Source organism: Fringilla coelebs, assembly GCF_963513975.1.
Source record: "Fringilla coelebs genome assembly, chromosome: 13".
Classification (NCBI taxonomy): Eukaryota; Metazoa; Chordata; class Aves; order Passeriformes; family Fringillidae; genus Fringilla; species Fringilla coelebs.
This window is the reverse complement of record NC_140039.1, coordinates 13,317,298-13,337,305: the sequence shown is the minus strand read 5'-3', so window position 1 is coordinate 13,337,305 and position 20,008 is coordinate 13,317,298. Positions and strand designations below refer to the sequence as shown.

The 20,008-nt window shown below is 45.7% G+C and overlaps 1 protein-coding gene across 4 annotated transcripts in view; it reads right to left on the bottom strand.

The window, feature by feature from the left end:
* Positions 1–2,074: 2,074 nt before the first annotated feature.
* Positions 2,075–20,008, bottom strand: part of SETD5 (SET domain containing 5) — a 64,335-nt gene continuing 46,401 nt past the window's right edge. For all 4 annotated transcript variants that reach the window (XM_084214642.1, XM_084214644.1, XM_084214643.1 and 1 more), the window contains 8 exons: positions 16,623–16,752; positions 15,180–15,433; positions 13,833–13,889; positions 11,958–12,425; positions 10,007–10,290; positions 7,195–7,328; positions 3,675–3,748; positions 2,075–3,511 (listed from right to left, as the gene is read on the bottom strand). In XM_084214642.1, the coding sequence (XP_084070768.1) occupies positions 2,915–3,511; positions 3,675–3,748; positions 7,195–7,328; positions 10,007–10,290; positions 11,958–12,425; positions 13,833–13,889; positions 15,180–15,433; positions 16,623–16,752 (1,998 nt within the window). In that variant the 3' untranslated portion in view covers positions 2,075–2,914. The remainder of the gene's footprint in view (positions 3,512–3,674; positions 3,749–7,194; positions 7,329–10,006; positions 10,291–11,957; positions 12,426–13,832; positions 13,890–15,179; positions 15,434–16,622; positions 16,753–20,008) is intronic.

The window sequence follows — 20,008 nt, the reverse complement described above, 5'->3', positions numbered from 1 at the left end:
TCAAACCAGACGAGCTCTGAGCCCTGTGTTGTGGGGAGGGTTGGGATGGGTTCATCCTGGCCATCACCAAAGGAGGTGGGAGGCCAAAGAAGCCCCTGTGAGTGCCTTGAGCTGTGGTGGGGAACCCACCCTGCAGCCTGCGGAGCTGAGCCTCCACCCACATGGGCTGGCACACAATGAGGGGCTCTGGCCAGAGGGAGTCCCCAGAGAAAGGGTCTGTCCCACAGACAAAGCAGGGATTGGAGCAGAATCCCATCCATCCCAAGGAGCCTTTGAACCTGTCCCTTCTACCTGTCCACAGTGCACAATGAGTGGTCTATCAGCTCACTAACACAGACTGATAGGAAAATCCATGAAATTAATCAAAAAACTCCTGAAATTCATCAAATTCCAGTGTCTTGATAGAAAAAAACTACATGGCCAGTCAATTTAATGGCATGCTCTGGTAGAGGAGTGGGGAGAGCATTCCAGGCTGTGTGAGGGCAACATGGGGAGCTCTGGGACTTGCAGCGAGCTTTGTGAGGGCAACATGGGGAGCTCTGGTTCCCCTGGTGTAGGACACACTCACAGCCCAGGTGAGCCCTGCAGATGGCAGAAGAGCAGGGTTGATGCTGCCCACAGTTGCTTTCAGAGAAGGAGTAGTGGAGATGGAGCCACTCTTTTGGGGGACACAAAGGGATATGAACCATGACAGATGCTGTCCCACAGTGTCAAGGGGAACTTTCTCACAAGTGAGGGCAGTTGAAGACCAGAAGCCGTGGGCACCTCAAACCAGCACTTGCAGATACACCCGGCAGGCCCTGTGCCCATGGGCTCAGCCCATGTCAGACTTCCTAAGGAAAAGGCAAACAGTGTGAAAACCCTGGATACCAGGTTCTGGCACACCACAAAACAGGTTTTAAAGGAGGTGCAGTGGTGCAGGAGACATCCTCCAAATCCATCTCCTCCCCAAATGAGCTTGGGCAAGAAGAACAGCAGCAGAGTCAAAAATCTCACAACCCACAACCCCAGCCAGAAGCTCAGGGAATTTCCTAAGGAACAGCAGCTCCTGGCTTCACCTGGCAGAAGGCAGCAGGGAGGTCTGCAAGGATTTGCTTGCCCTGCAGGAGACAGTGAAGAGAGACTTAACATGCCTTCACCCTCTCGCCCTATGTCCTGGGCACCAGTGCTAAAGGCGGTAAGAAATTCAGCAATACTAGTTTTCAAGTTAAGTATTTTTATTATCAAAATTATTACATCTCTTGTGAAAGTTCAAATGTTACAGCATGGTGTAAAAACTCCACTAGAGTAAGAAGCTACAGCCCCCACCTTTCCTAGAGCTTTCCAGGGTCCCTCCCTCCTGCCCCCCTGCTGCGCCCGAAGGTGCTGGAGCCTCTGGGCAGGGCCCCCCGGCCCCCTCCCGCCGCCTGGCAGGGCAGAGCCCGTCTGCCCCGTGCTGCTCAGAGCACGAAAGGGGAGGCTGCACCTCCAGGGCTAAGCCAAGTGAAGTTTACACCTATGTTATACAGTATACAGACACCCAACTGCGGGGTGACAAGTTCCATCCCAACACGCTCACAGCCAGACAGTGTGAGAAAGCTACTCTTTGTTTCAATATTTTAAAAGTCTCCCCTAGGCTGAACAAACACCTGATTTCAATTGTGAATTAGAGAAATCTGTAACAGTCCTAAAAAAAGAGGAAGAAGACTGTGCATCTGCAAGGAGAGGGGAGACAGACTCACAGCATTATGTTATCCAAGAGAAAGGAGAAGTTCCACTGCAGCACCAGGGATGACACCTGTCATATATTAGCTAACCTACTATGGTTATAACTGAATATAAAATTAGATAAATAAAAACACGCCCGATATTACAGTAAACAAGTGAGAAAGAAGCTGGCAATCATATGGAATTGAACACACAGCGCACTGTGTCTGGGCTGGCTCTCCTGCCACGCTCGGCGGGTGACAGTGGCTGGGAAAGACCCCACATGGCACTGCCTGGAGAGCCTCTGGCTCAGCACAGACCGGGGTGCCCACCCTCCACCCCACCACTGCCCCCTGCAGCCCCCCGCTCCTCTGCCTGCAGCCCCCCGTGTGCCGCAGCATCACTTGACTGATCAGGCCCCGGCCATCCCCTGTGCGTTGCGCACCAGCAGCCAGAGAGCCCCCGGCGCGGCAGCACGTGGCAGCACGGCCCCTGCCGTGCTCCCGTTCACAGATTCCTTAAGCGACCTCAAAAACACTCTTTCACGACAGACCTGCAATGAAGCAGTACAGGACAGCGCACCCCGGATCCTCTGCAGCCACAGGCACACGCTCCAAACCCTCCCGTGCTGTTTGCATTTGTGGAGACTCTCCCATCCTGGAAAAGCTCCGACGGCGGCAGTGGCAACCCAACCCCAAAGGCAGCCGTGTGCGCTCGTCTGCTTGTGACTGGAATGATCGTAACGGATTAAAGCCCTCCCCAGAACGCACTGAGAACCTGACCTATAAAGAGATTGGAGTTAACTTCCCCCAATGTTTCCTTTAAACTGCTTTTGAATTCAGAACTGCGTCCGTGCTGCATGTGTGACTGTGGCCATGGGCACGGACCAGAGACAGAGGCTGTGCCACAGTCATTGCACTTGAACCATTTTCTTTTTTTTTAAAATTTTTTTTCTTTTTTTTTCTGTTTGTTTCTTTTTGTTTTTGCAATGTACCCACATGTCAGGGAACTGCTTTGCTACAGTCTCTGCCTCAGAGAAATCTGTGTTCTCCTACCAGGCCAGAGGCCAATACTGCTCACAAATCTCACCCGTGCATTTTCGACCTCAGCCTCTGACCCCTGGCACCCCAGCATCAGGTGCAAGCTTTCAACACCAGCCCAGGAGCCACTTCCAGGGGTGACTGGAAGGAGCTATGGGCAGTTTTGTCCTCCTGAAGTCCAGGCAGCCCTAGGAAAGTCCTGTTTGAGTCTTTACTCCAGAACCTTGAAGCTGCTGCAGTCTGTACTGATGGACACTGCTTCCCCCGCGGTGCGGATAGTGTTGTGCATTGGAAATCACTGCGCCCCGGGAGCCCTGGTAGAGCACAGACTGGCCCGAGTTGGGCAGGCTGATAGTCCGCAAGTCTGACTGTAGTGAGCGAGCACTTTGGGGAGCAGAGGAAGAGCCCGACACGCCTGTGCAGGGCTGGGAGCCCGACTCTGAGGAGAGAGAGTCCACAGCTGTCTGCTGTGCCGGGCTGGCAGCCGCAGGGCAGCTCTTCCTCAGGAGGCTGCTGCTGACGCTGCCAGAGTGCTGCTGGCTGCTGAAATACCCCGAATTCCCTGCAAACAGGGCAGAGGAGTCTGTGGAGACCGAGTGGGCAGGGCTGGAATATGAGGTGGAGGAGAGGGATGTTTCCGAGGAACCGTGGGACAGGCTGTGTCCTGTCCTCTGTGCTGCTGCTCGGTAGCTGTATCCAGGAGACGTGAGGTGCCCTCTGTATGGGGAGGAGTTCTGCTGGAGCAGGGTCTGTGATTCTGCCTGGGGACTGTCAGACTGCAGCAGCTGAAAAAAGCAAAACGCACGTCAGGCCGACTTCCCCATTTCCTACCTGCTTCTCATCCTAAGGTGCTTAGTGCAACACTGTGAACAGTGGCAGCTAAGCACTGTTTCCCTCCTTATAAAAACTTTATTTCAGAATGGGCAGATAAGATAAGAAAGCATTTACCTGGTAGCTGTATCGAGAAGGACTGTAAACTGCTGGTCCTTTGTGGGCTTCTGGAGTGTCTCCTTCTGCTGCATCTGCAATGTACAGGCAAGATGTTAAACCTCACCCCACCAACTGAGGCCACAGCACCTCCCTCTCGAATGACATTGCACAGTCCAGCCCTTGTGTTCCAGCCTCCCCAGCCACCACCATTTTAGAAACTGAAGAAACCCAGCAAAAGACAACTGGGAAACCCTAACATGTGGGAACAGCCACATGTGTAAGAGTGGCCACTCCCCTCACACCAATGTGCTCTGGTTTATCACAAAGCCCAGCTTCCTTGGACCAGCCTGTCTGAATGACCACACCTGGAGATAATGCACAGACACAGCCAGGGCTTCCCCAGCTCTTCAGTATGATATGAGAAGCAGAAGATGGTTTCCAAGGACTCGGTAATTTCTCACTCAGTCTTGGTTACAGGAATCCACACTGGATACAGTTACATCTAAGGAGACAAAACTGCCCCGCTTAGAGGGTTGTCAGCAGGATCCCCTGGTGGGTTCTCCTCAAAGGCAGATCCAGATGCTTCCGAAGACAGACGTCCCATGCTGCCATTTTGGGGACTATGGTTTACAAGCCAACTGAGCTGCTACAGAGATACTCCTGGAACTCAGGAATGCCTGTTTTTCTAAAAGCCCAAAATTATGGAAATGCTTTGAGGTCTGAAGGGCACTGGCGGCATACAGTGCACTCTGATCCACCTCAGATATGTGAGAGACCAAGAGGAATAAAATGCTTCCTGACAGAGTAACCCTTTCTTACACTTCAAGGGTGGGTGAGCTTCTTATCCTACCATATCACTGAACTTGACCTGGGGTAGGCAAGAAGCACTTCCTGCAGTGACACAGCCACTGTGCCAACAGTGTGCTTCAGCTGCTACCCCTGTAACCATGGCTGGTGATCCTCCGTTCTGCAGGGGGGGTGAAGCTGCTGGGATTAGATGATTTCACATCAGAATTCTCCTGCAGACTAATGAGACAGAACTGTTTATCTGCAGCATCTCAGGGATTCTCAGCAGTTGCGTTTGAAATGCCTTGGTGAAACAGTATTTGGATTAGTATCAAATTTATATGACAGATGTGTCTCAGTCATGAAACAGGACACGCTGCCTCAGTCTGCTCTGTACTTCTGCCAGACAAGTCTGGCTTTGCCCCAGCTGCACTGACACAAGCATCAGTGCCAGCAGGGCCCGTGGTTCTGCTGCCATTGTCCTCTCTGTGCTACACCACAGTGCAGGCTTAGCTAACACGGATCAGCATGTAGCTCTTGTCTGTTCTTGAGGCTCAGAAATTCCCTCAGGGCACAGGCCTGCACAGACACCGGGGCGTGAAGCTTCCAGCATGTGTCCTGTGCCACCTTCCATTTCTGAAATGTCACTGATGCAGCAAGGGGCTGTTTGGTGACATTCCAAGTGATGCCTTAAGTTTTAGCTTTTATATTTTTCAGATTCTGTGCTGCTTTAGTGTGTAACTCTGAGCTTCAGATTATGTGTTATCAAGTTCTCTTCACAAGTAGGCAGACAAAACAATAAATTTCCAGCTTGTCCAAGGACAACTGTTACAAGATCCAGGCCCAAAAAGTATAAACAACAGTGAATTGAAAAGAGAAAAACAAGGAGGATGGAACTCCATAAGCTAAAGCTATAATTGCACAATTAACTCCAATATGGAAATGGACCAAAATTTATAAAAGTGTGAGATGTTGTGACTGGTCATCCATTTTGTGACCATTTTCAGTTCATCTTGGGTGTGGCCTGGCCAGGCTCTTGTGCTGCCCAAGGTGTATCCACCATTAAGGCCTTTTAATAAATACCTACTTTATTCTTTAACTCTGTCTAGCCTCTCTTCTAGGTCAGCTTTCTCAAAGCACCACAAGTACTGCAGAATGGCAAAATTCAGTTCAGGGCATGTTTTGTTAAAAAGTCATGCACAGAAGAGCTGCTCAATTCAGAGATTGTTGTGATTAATGGAAGTCAAGTATGAGAATCACAAAAAACCTAAAGATTTCTGGAAGAAACTGTTTCTTAAAAGGCTGGGCACACCCGTAGGGCTAGGCAATTTACTGGCAGTGCCTGTTCCCAGAAAGAAACCTTGACAAGTTGAAGACTACTGCAAGACTAAATTACAAATGGTAAATAAACTATGACCTTTCTGAATTTGCTTTATGTAAACTTAAAAGCTAGAGCCAACATCTTCCTCCCTTATTCTCAATACCTGCACAAGGGAAGGACATGAATAACTGCTTTTCTTGGCTGTACTGGCCTGTGTCAACCTAAAGCATATATGAAGTGACAGGTTTTGCTGAGAGCAGCTGCAGTTCTCAGAAGCGTGCAATGCACACAAATTACACAAATTCCATTTCATTGCTACATGCCTCATCAGCAAACCCTCCAATTTTGGGATTTTTTAGTTCCTGTTAATATTATCTGTTACAGCAGCAGCAAGTGAAAATGTGCTTCTTCATAACTCCTCCAGGTGCTACCAGGAACAGCAGGGACTCAGCCACCCATTTGTTTCACTAAGAAGCAGAGCAGCAACTGGGGGAGGGGAGGTGGCTCAAAGAATCTAAACAAGAATCTAAACAAGCTGCTGAAGAAATTGCCAGAGCAAGCAAAAAAAGAAAAAAAAGTACTTTGCTGTGCTAGGATGAGGGAAACAAGATGACTTTTGTCAGCTGCAGCATTAGGTTTTCACAACTCAGAACAGGATGGGGTTTATGTAACAAGAAAGAATTTATCAGTGCAGATGAAAGTTTAGCTCCATCCTAAGTCTTGTGTGACACTGAAGAGCCAGAGCTGTACAAGTTACACTGGGTAAAGACCTGTTCCAAGAGCCTGGATTTTGCCTACCCCTCCAAAAAATAACCAGGAAAACCACTTCCACTGGTATGGGAAAGACAAGGAAAAGACTCCCAGTGGGGTCCCATGAAACTGTGACATAGTTGATAGGGAAGAAGATTTCCTCTCAAGACTAGATGAAGAAAAAGCACTGAAAGAATGCGCCTAGGTGTACAAAACCAGGAGAACTACAAATGAGAACCAATTTTCATAGCTGGTCTCAAACACACCTTACTGCAGTCTGATTTGGAATGAAGAAAATACATACTTGCCCTCAACTGCTCAGAAACAAGGTAATACACTTGTCTAAATGTTCACCCAATGTCCATTAAATGACAGCTCTTTCAGAGCATAGAAGGTGCTAACCTATCTGTCCAAGAACAAAGAAGCTGTCCCTGTCAGAATCAAGGTGCAGGCAGTCTTGAATTCAATCCCTAGAAAAACTCTAGAAGTCTTCCAGATCCAGCAGGAGAGAGATACAGACTCAAGCAATATCTGAATAACAGTAACGTTTGGATTGCAGAAGGCAGCTTTGATAATGTTAAAGATGAAGTTACAACTAACCAACTTCACAGACAAGTTGGCAAAGTTATCGGAGCACATAATTTCCCACCAAGCAAACATCCCCAAGTTTCACCATCCTACCTGCATCTCTCTCAAGAGCACAGTCCTGGGTAGGGGAGGATTCGTGTCTCTGGGCCACCTTTGCCCCGCTCCGCAGCACCTTCTCCAGCATCCCCCGGCCCTCCCGCAGCCGCTCCACCGACGTCGGGACCATCCTGCAACAAAACCCCGGGCACAGCTGAGGAGGGCTGTGACATAGCTGGGAGCAACACCCCCAATGCACAGGGGATCAGAGACCACCAGCTCTGAACAAACTTCTGAACTGCTTCTGGCATGTAAAAAACCTCCAGTGGGATTTCAGACTGCTGGTCCCTGCTATCATGATGCCACTGCCCTCAGAATATCAAGTCTTTAATCAAAAACATGGTATGAGCATCCAGTTCAGTAAGTCACCTGGTTACAGAAAAACTGTTTTGAGATTCAAACCTTTTCTTGAAATCCTGGTATTGGCTTAAGATTAACTGCAGTTATTTTGCATAATTATGTTCATTCAAACTAAGCAGAGGCAAACTCAGTACCTTTATGATAATATAGTGCCAAGACAATACAGTTGGATACTGCAATATTCCACAGCAGAGCCAGCTGGGCCATTTTGCCCACTAAAGCCACTTGGTTCTGTTAATTTTGTAGTGTGAAAACTCTCCGCTCAAGATTAATGCTAGATATTGTTCCATTTTATAAGTGTCTTGTCTGAGGGTGACAAAGAGGTGAAGTGGCTTTCCTAAAGCCAAACTGTTGAAGAAAAACAAGAGCTACAGACAAACCTCAGGCCCCTGGATCAACATTCCATCTACCATGCACAGACCCATCCAAATCTCTTTGGAAATATGTCATTTAACTGAGAGACAGCATCACCACGACCAGGGATTTACAATGCCTTTATTCTGGACACTGGTGAATTTGTGCCTTAAAAATGCCTGAATTTAAATATTTAGGTTATATTAAATGCATTGCATATGATGGAAGCATGGATATTAACTGGATATTGACTGATTTCTATATTTAATCTTTGTTAAGATATATTGAAAACCGTGCTTTCCATTAGGGTTTTCTTAGTATTTTGTTTGCTTGGAGACTTGTTTTCTGCAAGGCTGGGTTTACTTGGCAGCAGCACATCTGTTTACATTGTGATGGCTTGATCCTGGCAACTGAAATAGACAAACCATTGTGGTTTTCTTTTTTTTTTTTAATGAAAGCTATACTCAATTATTGCAGAATTCAGCAAAAATCTGGAAGACTCTACACATTAAGGCATTTATTTTAGTTCCACCAATTGCTTCTGTTCCTAATATTATTGTGAATGTCTGGAAATGTATCTGATATATAAGCACACAGAGTGAAAGATGAAACTGGGTCACTTTACCTCAGTAAGATGTTCTAATATATTTTTAAAAAGTAGAAAGTGAGTGTACATTTGTCAGCCGTGCCCATTAAAACACAGAAACCCAAGAATTTTAAAGGCAGCAAATCTGCTTAATCCCACTTCAAAAAATATCAGCATGGTTTCAACTTTATATCCAGTGTCCCATAACAATAGGATCTTTATACCCACACAATACTTACTCCTGAAACCATGTGGGAAACTGAAGCCAGAGCAGGACCTGCTGAGGGAGCAGCAGATGAAGCTCAGAGAACACAAAAGATGGTACTAAAGCAAGGATGCCACACTGACACCTCACCCTGAACTAGTTTTAGTTCATTCAGCTGGTTGGCTTTTTTCCTACTCTTTTACAGGCAGAAGAAGTAGCACAGGAGGAGAATAACAGGGGCTATTACCACTTTTATAGAATATTTGAAAATAAAATAATGATGATAAACTAATCATTAACAGACTGCCTCAGCTGTGGCCAGCCCCAATATCTGGCAAAAGGTAGACAAAAAACTGTCAGAGGTAAAAGACAAATTGTTTCCATTGAACTCTGCTTGAAAAGTGATAGAAAAAGGAAGGAAATGGATCTATTACTCCTCCAAATTCACCCAAGTGCTTTCAAGACAAACTTCATACTTCTCATTGCCCTCAGCACTGCTTTGAATTTCTCCTCATGCCAACCCCCTGTCATTAACTGAGCAGTGACCCAACCATGTATGTGGAGGTCAGCATCAGAAAAGGGGGCTGTGTGTCTGTGTGTGCCTTTCTGCTGATGGTGTGCACAACCAGAACCCTACTCCAGGGCAGCAGAGCCAGTGCCCTACACAGATGCAGTCAGCAGAACCTCCCAGCCGTCAATGGCACCGTAATGCCACACTTGGCAATTCAGTGCACTACTTCATGTTTTGGACCAGGTTTGAATTTTTTGAAGACTTTATCAAACCTTCTCAGGGTAACCATAGTAAGGGGTGGTTGGTCCGTGCCTTAGGCATGCCAGTGACCAGAGTCTGATAAATTAGGAAAGCTGGAGCTGTTGCACAGTCCCTGCTCCTCAAGTGCAAAGCTACAGAGGACTGTGAGCTTTCCTTCAGACCAGGAGTGGACTTAGTATCACTCATGTCCAAGAAGAGTGAAGGTTCAGCCAAAAAAGACCTGCATTAGACTTTCACTGCCTTGCCAAGACCTCACAACCCAAGACCTCAAAATGGAACTTGTGGAAGAGCAATAGCTGCTTAAGTTTGTACCTTTCAATACAGATTTTTGATATCTAAACCAAGAACTAAAAGACAGGCTGGGAACAGTGCTGGTATCCTTCACAGTTGTTTAGCAATTGTGAAAGAGAACAATACCAAGAGACCCAAATGAATCCATCTCACTGCACATATTGTTATGGAAATGCCCCCTGGGGAGTTTGGTCCTTCCCCAGAGGGGAATCTCAGGCTTGCTTAGAAGGATAACACTCACCACCTACTGCTGATGCTCTCCTGGGATTTACTGAGCGATGATGAGGAACTACAGCCCCTCGAGTCTGGTGGGCTGACGTCCTCTACATGAGGCAGGGAGGGATGAGAAGGGGAGAAGCCACTTTGTGGGGAGGACGGAGTTCGTGCTGCGGAGCCCGAGGGGCCGTTCCCGTCGGCGTCGGCCCCGGAGCCGCTGCCCTGCCGCGTGGGGGTCCCCGCGCCGCGGCCCGAATCACCGCCCTCCTTGGCCTCCTGCTTCCGCTTGCGGTACTCGAGCAGCGATACCTGGGGAGGAAACACAGCCATGAGTCAGGGAACACAGCACCAGGACACCGGGAGGAACAGGCCCACACGCTGTCCAAAAAATCTTCTGGGTCTGCAGGTAAAACTTGTAAAGGCATATTGAGATTATCAACTCTTGCTGGATCTGCAGGTGCCCCAGAAAAGAGCTAAGTGGTGCAAATTCAGACTGCCTTGATCCTTTTACTTTTTATGACCAATACAGCACTAGACACATCCAGCTCGTTTGCTTCTCTAACCATCTGGATTTTCACACTACTTCAGGAGATGCATAATCGTGCAACAAGCTTCTATAACCTCCCTCCTCTCAAAACCCTCCATACAGTCTCTCTGGTTCCTGACATTATGTAATTTTTTTTCAATATCTGTACATGCCCAAAAAGTAATGAGTCTTTTTCACAAAACTGGTATCTTCAGTGCCCAGCACATCTGCACTAGTTCAGCCACATTAACACTAAAAGCTTGGCGAAGCCTTGCACAGAATTTTAACTTGCTTAGTTAGAACAGGTTCCTGCTATGAAGGCATTGCAAACTTCAGCCCTACCACCAAAACAAACTGCTTGTAGCCCAGGTAGAATGTGTTTTGGGCAAAGCAGTCTCAGATTCATCAAAGACACCAACCAAGGATAAGCAGCCTTGGAACACAAGGTCAGCAGAACCGAAAAAAGCCAAATACTTCCAGCTGGGCACTTACCTTTCAGCATGCCTTCTCTCAGAGTTATTATGAGGTAAGGAGCCATAAAGGACTCACAGAAGGCAGCTCTGCTGAAGAATTTATCAGCTATGACTCAATGCCCATACAGAAGGCTTTATGATGCTAAAATATTGAACAAGTTATTTCCAAAAGTAACTCAACATATGAAGGTTTTAAGTTTAATGTAATTTTAAAAGAAAAAACAAAGAAAAAAAATCAAGAGACGACAGAAATGGAAAGGAAATAAGATATACCACCCAGCTGGACCCTTATAAAAGTTATCTCAGTTACCACACTTGCCATAAAAAAAAATTCCAAGCACAGGAAAAGGCACGGATAATTTGTCCCATGAGTGCCCAATTTTATCACAGCACTACCTTGACTTAACATTTTACCTCAGTTTTAGTCCCATGAGGGTCACTGGCCTGCTGTAAGAAACCAGTATGTATTTGCTTTTGTTAAACTATATTCCGGTGTTTTTTGTTTCAAAGAGCTAAAATTTAAATAACCTTGATCTTACTTTTGTTGCAATGTTATGGAAATGTTCTAATATGTTCTAGTAAACAGCCTATGTTTTCTTCTGAAACATTAGACTCTCTTTCCCAGTAAGAACCCTTTTCATCCTGATAAATAACAACTTCACCAGCTGAACAGCTGCACTGTGTTATTGCTTTGGGTCTTGTCTCAGTTTAACAACTGTTAATGAAAGCTGCTAGCATCTTGCTCTTTTTTCTGTGATCCCAGAAGAGGTATTTGCACCATAGTGTCTTTTTTTCCACTTCTCACATCAAAATCTTGCCTAAAGGGTAGTTCTCCCTCTTGTAACTGTTTTCACTCAGGCACTGGATGCCTGGATAACTCGCCCAGACTCTCTCTGTTCTGCCTGTCTTTGCAGTAATCTGAGTGGAAACAGTAAACCTCACGGCAATGTAAGAATTTCTTTTACAGGAGTACTTGCCTTCTTCCTTTGTGGCGGATTCTGGGGAGCAGCTCTGGTGCCTTCAGCAGCCCTCTCGCTGCAGGGGGACATGGACCCATGTGCTGTCTCTTTGAGCAGCCCTGACTCGTGTCTGCTGAAATACCCTTCAGCAGGAGAGCTGCAGCATCCTGCGTCCGAATTCATCGGCTTCCTGTCTCCCAAAGGAGGAGAGCCCCGCAGCAGCCCATCCACACGTGGCATAGCGTTCAATGGGGAGAAGGCATACATTAAATTAAACTCTGTCCGAAAAGCCTGATCAGAGCTTCGTAGCAGCATCTGTGCTTCCCCACTTTTCCCTGGGAAGTTCGTCTCTGAAGTAGAGTTTATGGAGGATTGTGGAGCCACATCAGAGGATGCAAAGCTGAGCAGCGACGGCCGTTCCTGGCAGGTGTTTGCACTGGAATCCAGGTACCCACCCTTCGACTCCAGGTCGGATCGGAGACAGACCTGGAAAATCCGAGAAGGATACAGGAGGGAGGCAGGTAGTCAGGAAAAAGGTCAAGCAAGGGTACAGAGAGAAATTTAAGTCAGAAAACCTTCTGTACAATGTTAGCTTCCCTTTTCCCCGTTCCTTTCTGATTACCCCTTTGGTTCTTTCCTGCACTGTTCTACTCGTTCCACAGGGGAATGACTGAGACTAAACAACGATCAGTTCAGCCGTCCAATACAGGATGCCCCTTCCCCTTCAGCAGTCTTTCTGCAGCAAGAGTTGATAAAGCTCAACACTATCCCCAGGCAGTTAATGAATTAAACTCAGCATTTTCAATTGCCTCATACATCAGAGGCATACTGCTCATACAGAGCAGTAGCCAGGAGAGAATAGAACAGACCTGCTGTCCTTCTGCTATTTTATTAGCCAAGTTCTTGCCTGTCCCAAGTCAGCCACTACTAACTTCCTAACAATAAAATACCCAGGACCTCTAAGCCATTTGTTTTCACTTATTGTGAACTTTGGAAATCTCTAACAATAGTACATTCATTTAATTTTTACTGCATTTTTACATTTCACAGTTTCCAACAAAACCACAATGGCATCATCTTTGTGCTGTCAGAGTTTGTGGAGCACTAGGCAATAATACAACAGTATATTCATTTATCTACTTAAAGTGCTAAAAACCCTCCAGGGCAGCAGAATAATCATCTCCTTCACCACATTAATATGTCAGGATCTCAAACAATGAGTATAACTGACAGATTTCATCCTCTTTGTAGGACTACAGTGCAGAGGGAAAAACACAGCAGCACCAGGCACCAGCTCTGCCCTCCTGCTGTTGCTGAGAACATTTCCCCTGCTGTACTACGGCTCCAAGTAATCCACCACGTTGGAGATGAGTACGTATTTTCTACTACGAAACAGTCACTGAGCAAGGTAGTTCATCTCATCTTTTACAACAGGTCAGGTAAGCAGAATACGACATTTTACCATCTCCTCAGCTTTTTCAGTCTGCAAGTGAGTAGGTGGTAAGTCAAGGCTGAAGAGAGCAGGTCAGGTGTACCACTGTGTGCTTGTAAGTCAAAAATAGTGGTGAATGCTTTCCCTTCCCCAGCAGTCATTTGGCCACTACTCAGTAAATTTCACAGACCACTCGTGCTGGGCTGAGTCTGACATTAGGGATAGCAATTCCAGGGTCCCCAAATCTCTTGCCTGCACCTCAGTAGCTGAGACATACTGAGTCTTTGCACTGGCTGATTCCCACCAGGGTCAACAAACGAATCAAATTCCAGTCTTCAATTTGTTTGTTTTGTTGTGATAACCCTGAAAACTCTCCTCAGCCTTACTGTGACTAAAGCTCCACCCTTATTCCCAGTGCCTGCACACTCCTCCCTCCCCTCCCAGCACACTCCCATTACTACCTCAGGTGACATGGACTCGGGCCTATGCGCAGGGGAGCTCTCGGGGGAGGACACGTTCTGGAGGAGGAAAAAGCATCTAGTTATTCATCTACTTCAAAAGTCAAGAGGCAATTACAATGTACAAAACACACAGGTTTCTAAACAACTGGCCCCAGCCTGGACAGCATTATGGTTGGTTAAGTAGTTTCTACAGCTTCCTGAAAGCACAGATGGGACTGGGTTACTGCATCTTATGATGCAACTTAGTACCCAAAACAGAGCATGTGAATGTTAAGAAAAGTAGCAGCTACCTCTATATTTCTGGTACTGTCAAACAGACTTTGCACCATGAAGTATAGAGAAAGACACTTATGGTTTTTAGTCTGAGAACATGGGAGAGAAGAAAAGCCTGGTTTAGCCCAGAAAGTAAACTAAGATCCCACAAAGACTAAGATGACCTTTCATAGACATACACTATAAAACAAACATATCTCTTTCAATCCACCGTGGGCCACCTTTCCAGTTCAAGTCAAGAGAAGAGGTGTGAGCAGCCAGCTTTATGAAATGTATCATCTGAGCACCTATATCAGTGAAGACAGTGTATGCATGTGACAGCACTGTTAAGGGCTCTTCCCAAGCACTTCCCTTTCCACGCTACCGAGCAGGCCTAAAATAGAATCAGAGAGGCAGGATTCCCAGAGCTAGGCTGCTATCAGAGAAATACAGCAGGAGTCAAACCTTAGAAAACTACAAAAAGTTCTGACAAACTCCACAAAAAAAGCAGAAGCGGCATGCTTTTGGCCACTCTTAAGAATGTAGAGGGGGCAAGCATCCTCAAAATTGCTTCCACTCTAAAAAGATCACAAAACTCAGTCTGAAAAACCTCATCTGTAAAACCAAAGTGGAAGACAACGTGAAGTAATGCTACCATACTCTGGATTACTGTTTGGAGAAAGACGAGCCTAAGGATGCTTTACAGCCTCTGTGAAATGGAATACTTGTACCCTTTGGAAGTGGCAGGGATTGAAAACCCCATTGGCACAGAGATCTGAAGTGGGGGAGATGATTAAAGGTCACTGAAAAACCAGAGAAATTAGGAGCTACTCTGCAGAAATAGAAAAGAAAGATAAGACTTAATATTACTGATAGCTACAAAGTGAGGGGAGGCAGGGCTGCAGCAAGGTTTGACATTTCACAGAGCAGGAGATCTGTCCAGAAGTGAAGCAGAAGAGGAAGGCAGCAGTGCTCTTGAGGCTGAGACTGTGATGCTGCTCAGGAATACATACTCATAAAAGCAGGTCCTAGTGCCAGCTCTGCTGCAAACATTGCTGTTTTGTTTTTAGCACACACAGTCCCGGGCAGATTTACCTCGAACTGTAGTGGAGTATTGCAGCGGCTGGCAGCCAGAGAGGGGATGGGTGAGAACATGATGCCGTAACCATTGCGAGTCTCCTCCTCGCCGGGCAGAGACGAGCAGGGCGTGGCCAGCTGTGGGCTCCCAGCGCCGAGGACCGAAGGGATGGGAGGAGGGGGTGTGACAGGAGACAGCGGCCGCAGCAACTTCTTAACGTTCTGCTCCATCAAGTAGCGAGACTTCCATTTCTTCAGGGGACTCAGCAAGTCTGAAACACAAACTGAGCTGAGGACACGGCTGACCCACTGAACATGAGCACATGGCGCACTGTCCTCTTCTCCTTATTCCCAACCCAAATGAAGCCCAGGAGTCTTTAATGCAACTACAAAAGACTCCTAAAAATGAAGTACCTCTGAGTTACTTCTATGTCAATGTCTAGAGACTGGTAACAGAACAACACATCATCAGGAACATGCACCGAACAAGGAAAGCAAATATTTCAACTAGAAGCAAGCACAAGAGGGAGCTAGGAGAAAGGAAGACAGGAAAAGGGGAGAGAATAGAGGAGAAAGGTCAGAGGACATGTCATTGTGATTCTTACAAACAAATCAGGGACAGCTTAGTTATCATTACCTAACAGTTCCCTATACGCTACATCAATACGGCCCAAGCACATTTCCACTTCTACTAAGGATTAAAGCCTTTCCCTCAGGCCTACCTCTCTTCAAAATAATAATATTTTTTGATGCTTAGCTTAAAAAAAAAACCAAAACCAAATCACCAGTAAATTCTACAGGTTAGGTCTTGCTCAAGAGGTACAGTTATTGGTTCTGGCATTCTATTTATTTCCTATTCATCTCACCTTTCAATAATCAAACTTGTATTATCTGTGCAATGTCTAGCCTCCTGTCTGTCATCCTTGGAAAACTGATCCCTGACTGGGCTGAGCTGCACTCTCTTTCTCTGTAAATTCAGACACAATATTTAACCATTCTGTTGCTTCACTCAGAGATTTTAGCTTCTCCATCCTTGAGATTTACTTAGTGATTTGTTTATTGCACACATGCCTGTTAGACTTTGCTACACTTTCCTACAATCAGCAAGTATTTAGTTGACCTTCTAACAGCACCTTGCTGAAAAGAGATGATCCTGGGCTCTCTTCGCTCTAACCCTTCCCTTCCATTGTACAAGACATCCCAGAGCACTGAGATGGATAATGCAATGTTAAGTGATTATCTTTTGACAAGAAAATACCGAGAAACTTTACGGATACTCAAGCTAGAATGGGTCTGCAGAAATTTGAATGAATGGCAAAGCAACATTCTCACCTACCCATAAGCTGTGCCATCGGGCAGCAGGACAGGACAGATGTCACTCGTACAGCTGCCTTTGGTATTCAGCACCTTTCCCAGTCTGACTCCAGTGCCCATGCTGCCCTGATGGTGCTGAGCACTTACCTGTGTCATCTTTGCAGATGCTGGAGGAGCTGCTGTTCTCATTGCTTTGGTATAGACACTGGGTTCTGTTCTCTTGCGGAGCTGGTGAGGTCTGAGTCATCCCCTCTTCCAGGGCTTGTTTGATCCAGCGCTGAAACAGAACGAGACTGCATAAACGTGAAACTCCTCGGGTACTTTCTCTGCAATCCTGCAGGATGCACTCCAACTCCCACACTTGTGTGGAGCAGGGCAGGCTGCTCAGAAGCCTGGTGTTACCTCGCTGGCGTGCGCTCGGGTGGGAGCGTGTTAAGAACACGGCTGTCAGCACTGAGCCCACCACCTACTGTGGTGGGGCTGTGCCCTTCCTGACACAGGTTCTGGGAGCAGCAATCATCAGCAGTAACAGAGATAACTAAAGAGCAAATTATAAATATAAAAATGCTGGATGGTGGCACCTAAATCTATTAAAACAATAGTCATTTAAAAGAAAAGGGACACAAATATAATGAACTATGTACAACCACTGATTTTTGAAAAAAAGCTGTTTCCTGCCAAGGAGAGCAAATTTGAACAAAAAAAAATCTGATTAAAATGCAAGCAGCAGTTTTCAAGGAGTGTAAACCAAGAAAAGAATAATAAAAGCAAATCTTTTCTTTAGCTACTAATAAAAATGGTAAGTCACAGTAGTCTTCTGCACATGGACAATTAAGAATGTTTCTCACACAAGCAAACATGAACTGAAGCCTCAGCAAATTAGCTGCTGCAGTGGGTGTGCTAGCCCTGTATCTTGATACAGACTGACTCCTGATGGCAGGCAGGAATCTTTGCTTATTCTACTGTAAAGGTAACTGCCACAACATAAGGGAAAACACTCAGGTGATCCAGTGAAATGACAGCAAACTGCAGAAAAAAAATCAAACAGCAATTTTCATTTGTGTAGTTTACCCAGGGGATTCACTGTACCAGACTCCTCTTGTCCTAGAGAGGTTTAAAATTGTTCTTTTACCTTTCAGGAATCCACAGTTCATCTGCATGCCAGCAATGTGTATCCTATTAGAGATACACGTGTGTGTCTTATGATTCCTCAAAGCTATTGTGAAAGTACATCACAAACTCAGTGGCCACAATCCTCAAAGTGAAAACTTCAATGCGAGGATGAAGAGCAGGTGACAGGATCTACATTGATGGCCTTCACTACTGTACAGCAGACGCTTCTTCTCTGTTCAAATGGAACTCAAGGCTTTCCACTGTGGCTGCCAGCAAAAGGGAGAAGTGGCAGCCAGTCTGGAGCACCTCTACCTCAAAGGTGGCATCTGATCTGACAGCCAAGTCACTGCAGAGGGTGTGATTAACGTGAGAGCAGGTTACAGTTCAGTTTCCTTGCGAGGTTCAGACACTGCCATGCTTTGGATGCAAACTGACATCATCAGCTGAGTTTTTTGGCACAGTTCTCAGTAGTTTAAGGATGAGGCCTGCTGACAATCCAAGAAAATATGTGATCTATTTCAACAGCCTTTATAAATCAACCTCCTTGGCTGAGTAGTCAAAAGTAGACAAGACACAGATCAGGTCTTGAGAGAGCGTATCATCAAGTTTTGGACCATTCTAGACCTCAGCTGGCTGAAAAGAAGGTGTTCCCTGTGAGTTTTCTAAACATTCCTGAACATAAGAAGCAGATTTCTAGATCTCCAGACTGTTAAATCATAAAACCACCAAATGCTAAAAGTAATTTTCCAAGAAAAAGCCAGGGATCTCCTAAAAAATGGATGAAACCTCTCACTAGAACAGCTAACTATTATTTACATTCAAAAAGTAGAAATCTAACAAATTATTTCTGCAACATCTGTTCTGGACACAGCAACTTTCAATACTTTATTAACTATTTAATGAAATAGGTACCGTATTTAAGTTTTCAGATTACGAAACAAGAATGCTAGATGACATCATTAATAATTTCCCTACTAAACTGGGAAATGGATAAGGAAAAACACAACATAGCTTAGCAGAGTCTAGAACAATCACTTCTACAATTACAGGCTACAAAACTCATAGGTTGTTCTAACAACACACAAAATCACGAATTGAACATGAGTTTAAATCAACGTGTCAAAGAAAACTCGGTCATACTGGGATGACCAAAATGGGTACAGGTCAGAAGACACAAAGCAACTTTTCTGCTTTGAAGATGTCCCAGCTGCAACACAACACCCAGTTTTGGACACAACTTCAAAGAAGGTGTGGACTAAACAGAAGTCATCAATAGTGAGACTAGTCCACTCCCTGTCCAGCAGTGAAAATTATCATTTGACTAGAAAAGAGTCAAACGCAGCAACAGATTGGAAGACTTGTTCCATGACAACAGTGTTCCCTCAATTTTGAGCTTGCTGGCCAGTTGTACAGCAACTGCACCGAGCACAGAACTCCAAATAACTCTGCCAGCTTTGCTCTGGACATTTCTCTCTTCCCTGGGGCTCAAAGACACTGTTAAGGTTCAAAAGAAGCTCAGGCCTTGCAGTTCTCAGATTAAAGATGCATGAGGAAGTTGCCCAGGCACAGAGAAACAGACAAGGTGTTGTCATACATCTACATACAAACCATGAAGAGCTTTACCTATGAAGGAAATACTGAAGAGACTGTTAGGGAATGACAACAAATTGGCTGAAGGTGGAAAACAGTAAAATCCAAAGATTCTCTCTGGAAAAATACTCTCAAACAAAAGAAGGCAAAGAAACCAGGACATGATACCTGAAAGCCACCAAAACAGGGAGAGCAGAAAAGATTTCTGTATAATTGTCCTCAGGTAATCACACAGGAACTAGAAAGTCTCTGAGCAAAACTAGCAGGCAACAGGAAAGATGGATTCCAATACAAACCTGACTGAGTGAACTACTCTGCCTTCCCTGCAGATGAGTAAATACTGGCATTTACTGGTCATGTCTGGAGGAACTACATCCTTAGCTGGGCCTGGTTCAGGCTTCCTGCATGGCCTCAAGTATCTGCTGTAGATAGATAGGCAGTCTGTGATGCCAAACAAAGAACTGTGGACTTGTTCTTGTGAACAGCCAAACTCAAAGCTTTTAAACCACAAAGGCTCTCCGAAGACAATGAATCTTAACTGAGGCACTGGATTCTTGAGGTCCTCTGCAACACTGTCCTATCCCCACAATGCCAACCATCCTCTGACTGCGAAAGTAGTAATATTAAACTTTCTAAGGGAAGCAATCAACACTCTTTGAATTGTGTATGCTGGATAATAAACAGCCACTGCAGATCTGAAAGTACATGTTTCTAAAAGGGCAGTCACAGAACAGTTGTTCTACCACGGCAAAAGGCAAGAATGAAAACTGAACTCTGGCAAGGAGGTCAGCAGTCATAGCCTGGACACTGCATCAACACATTAGCTCAGT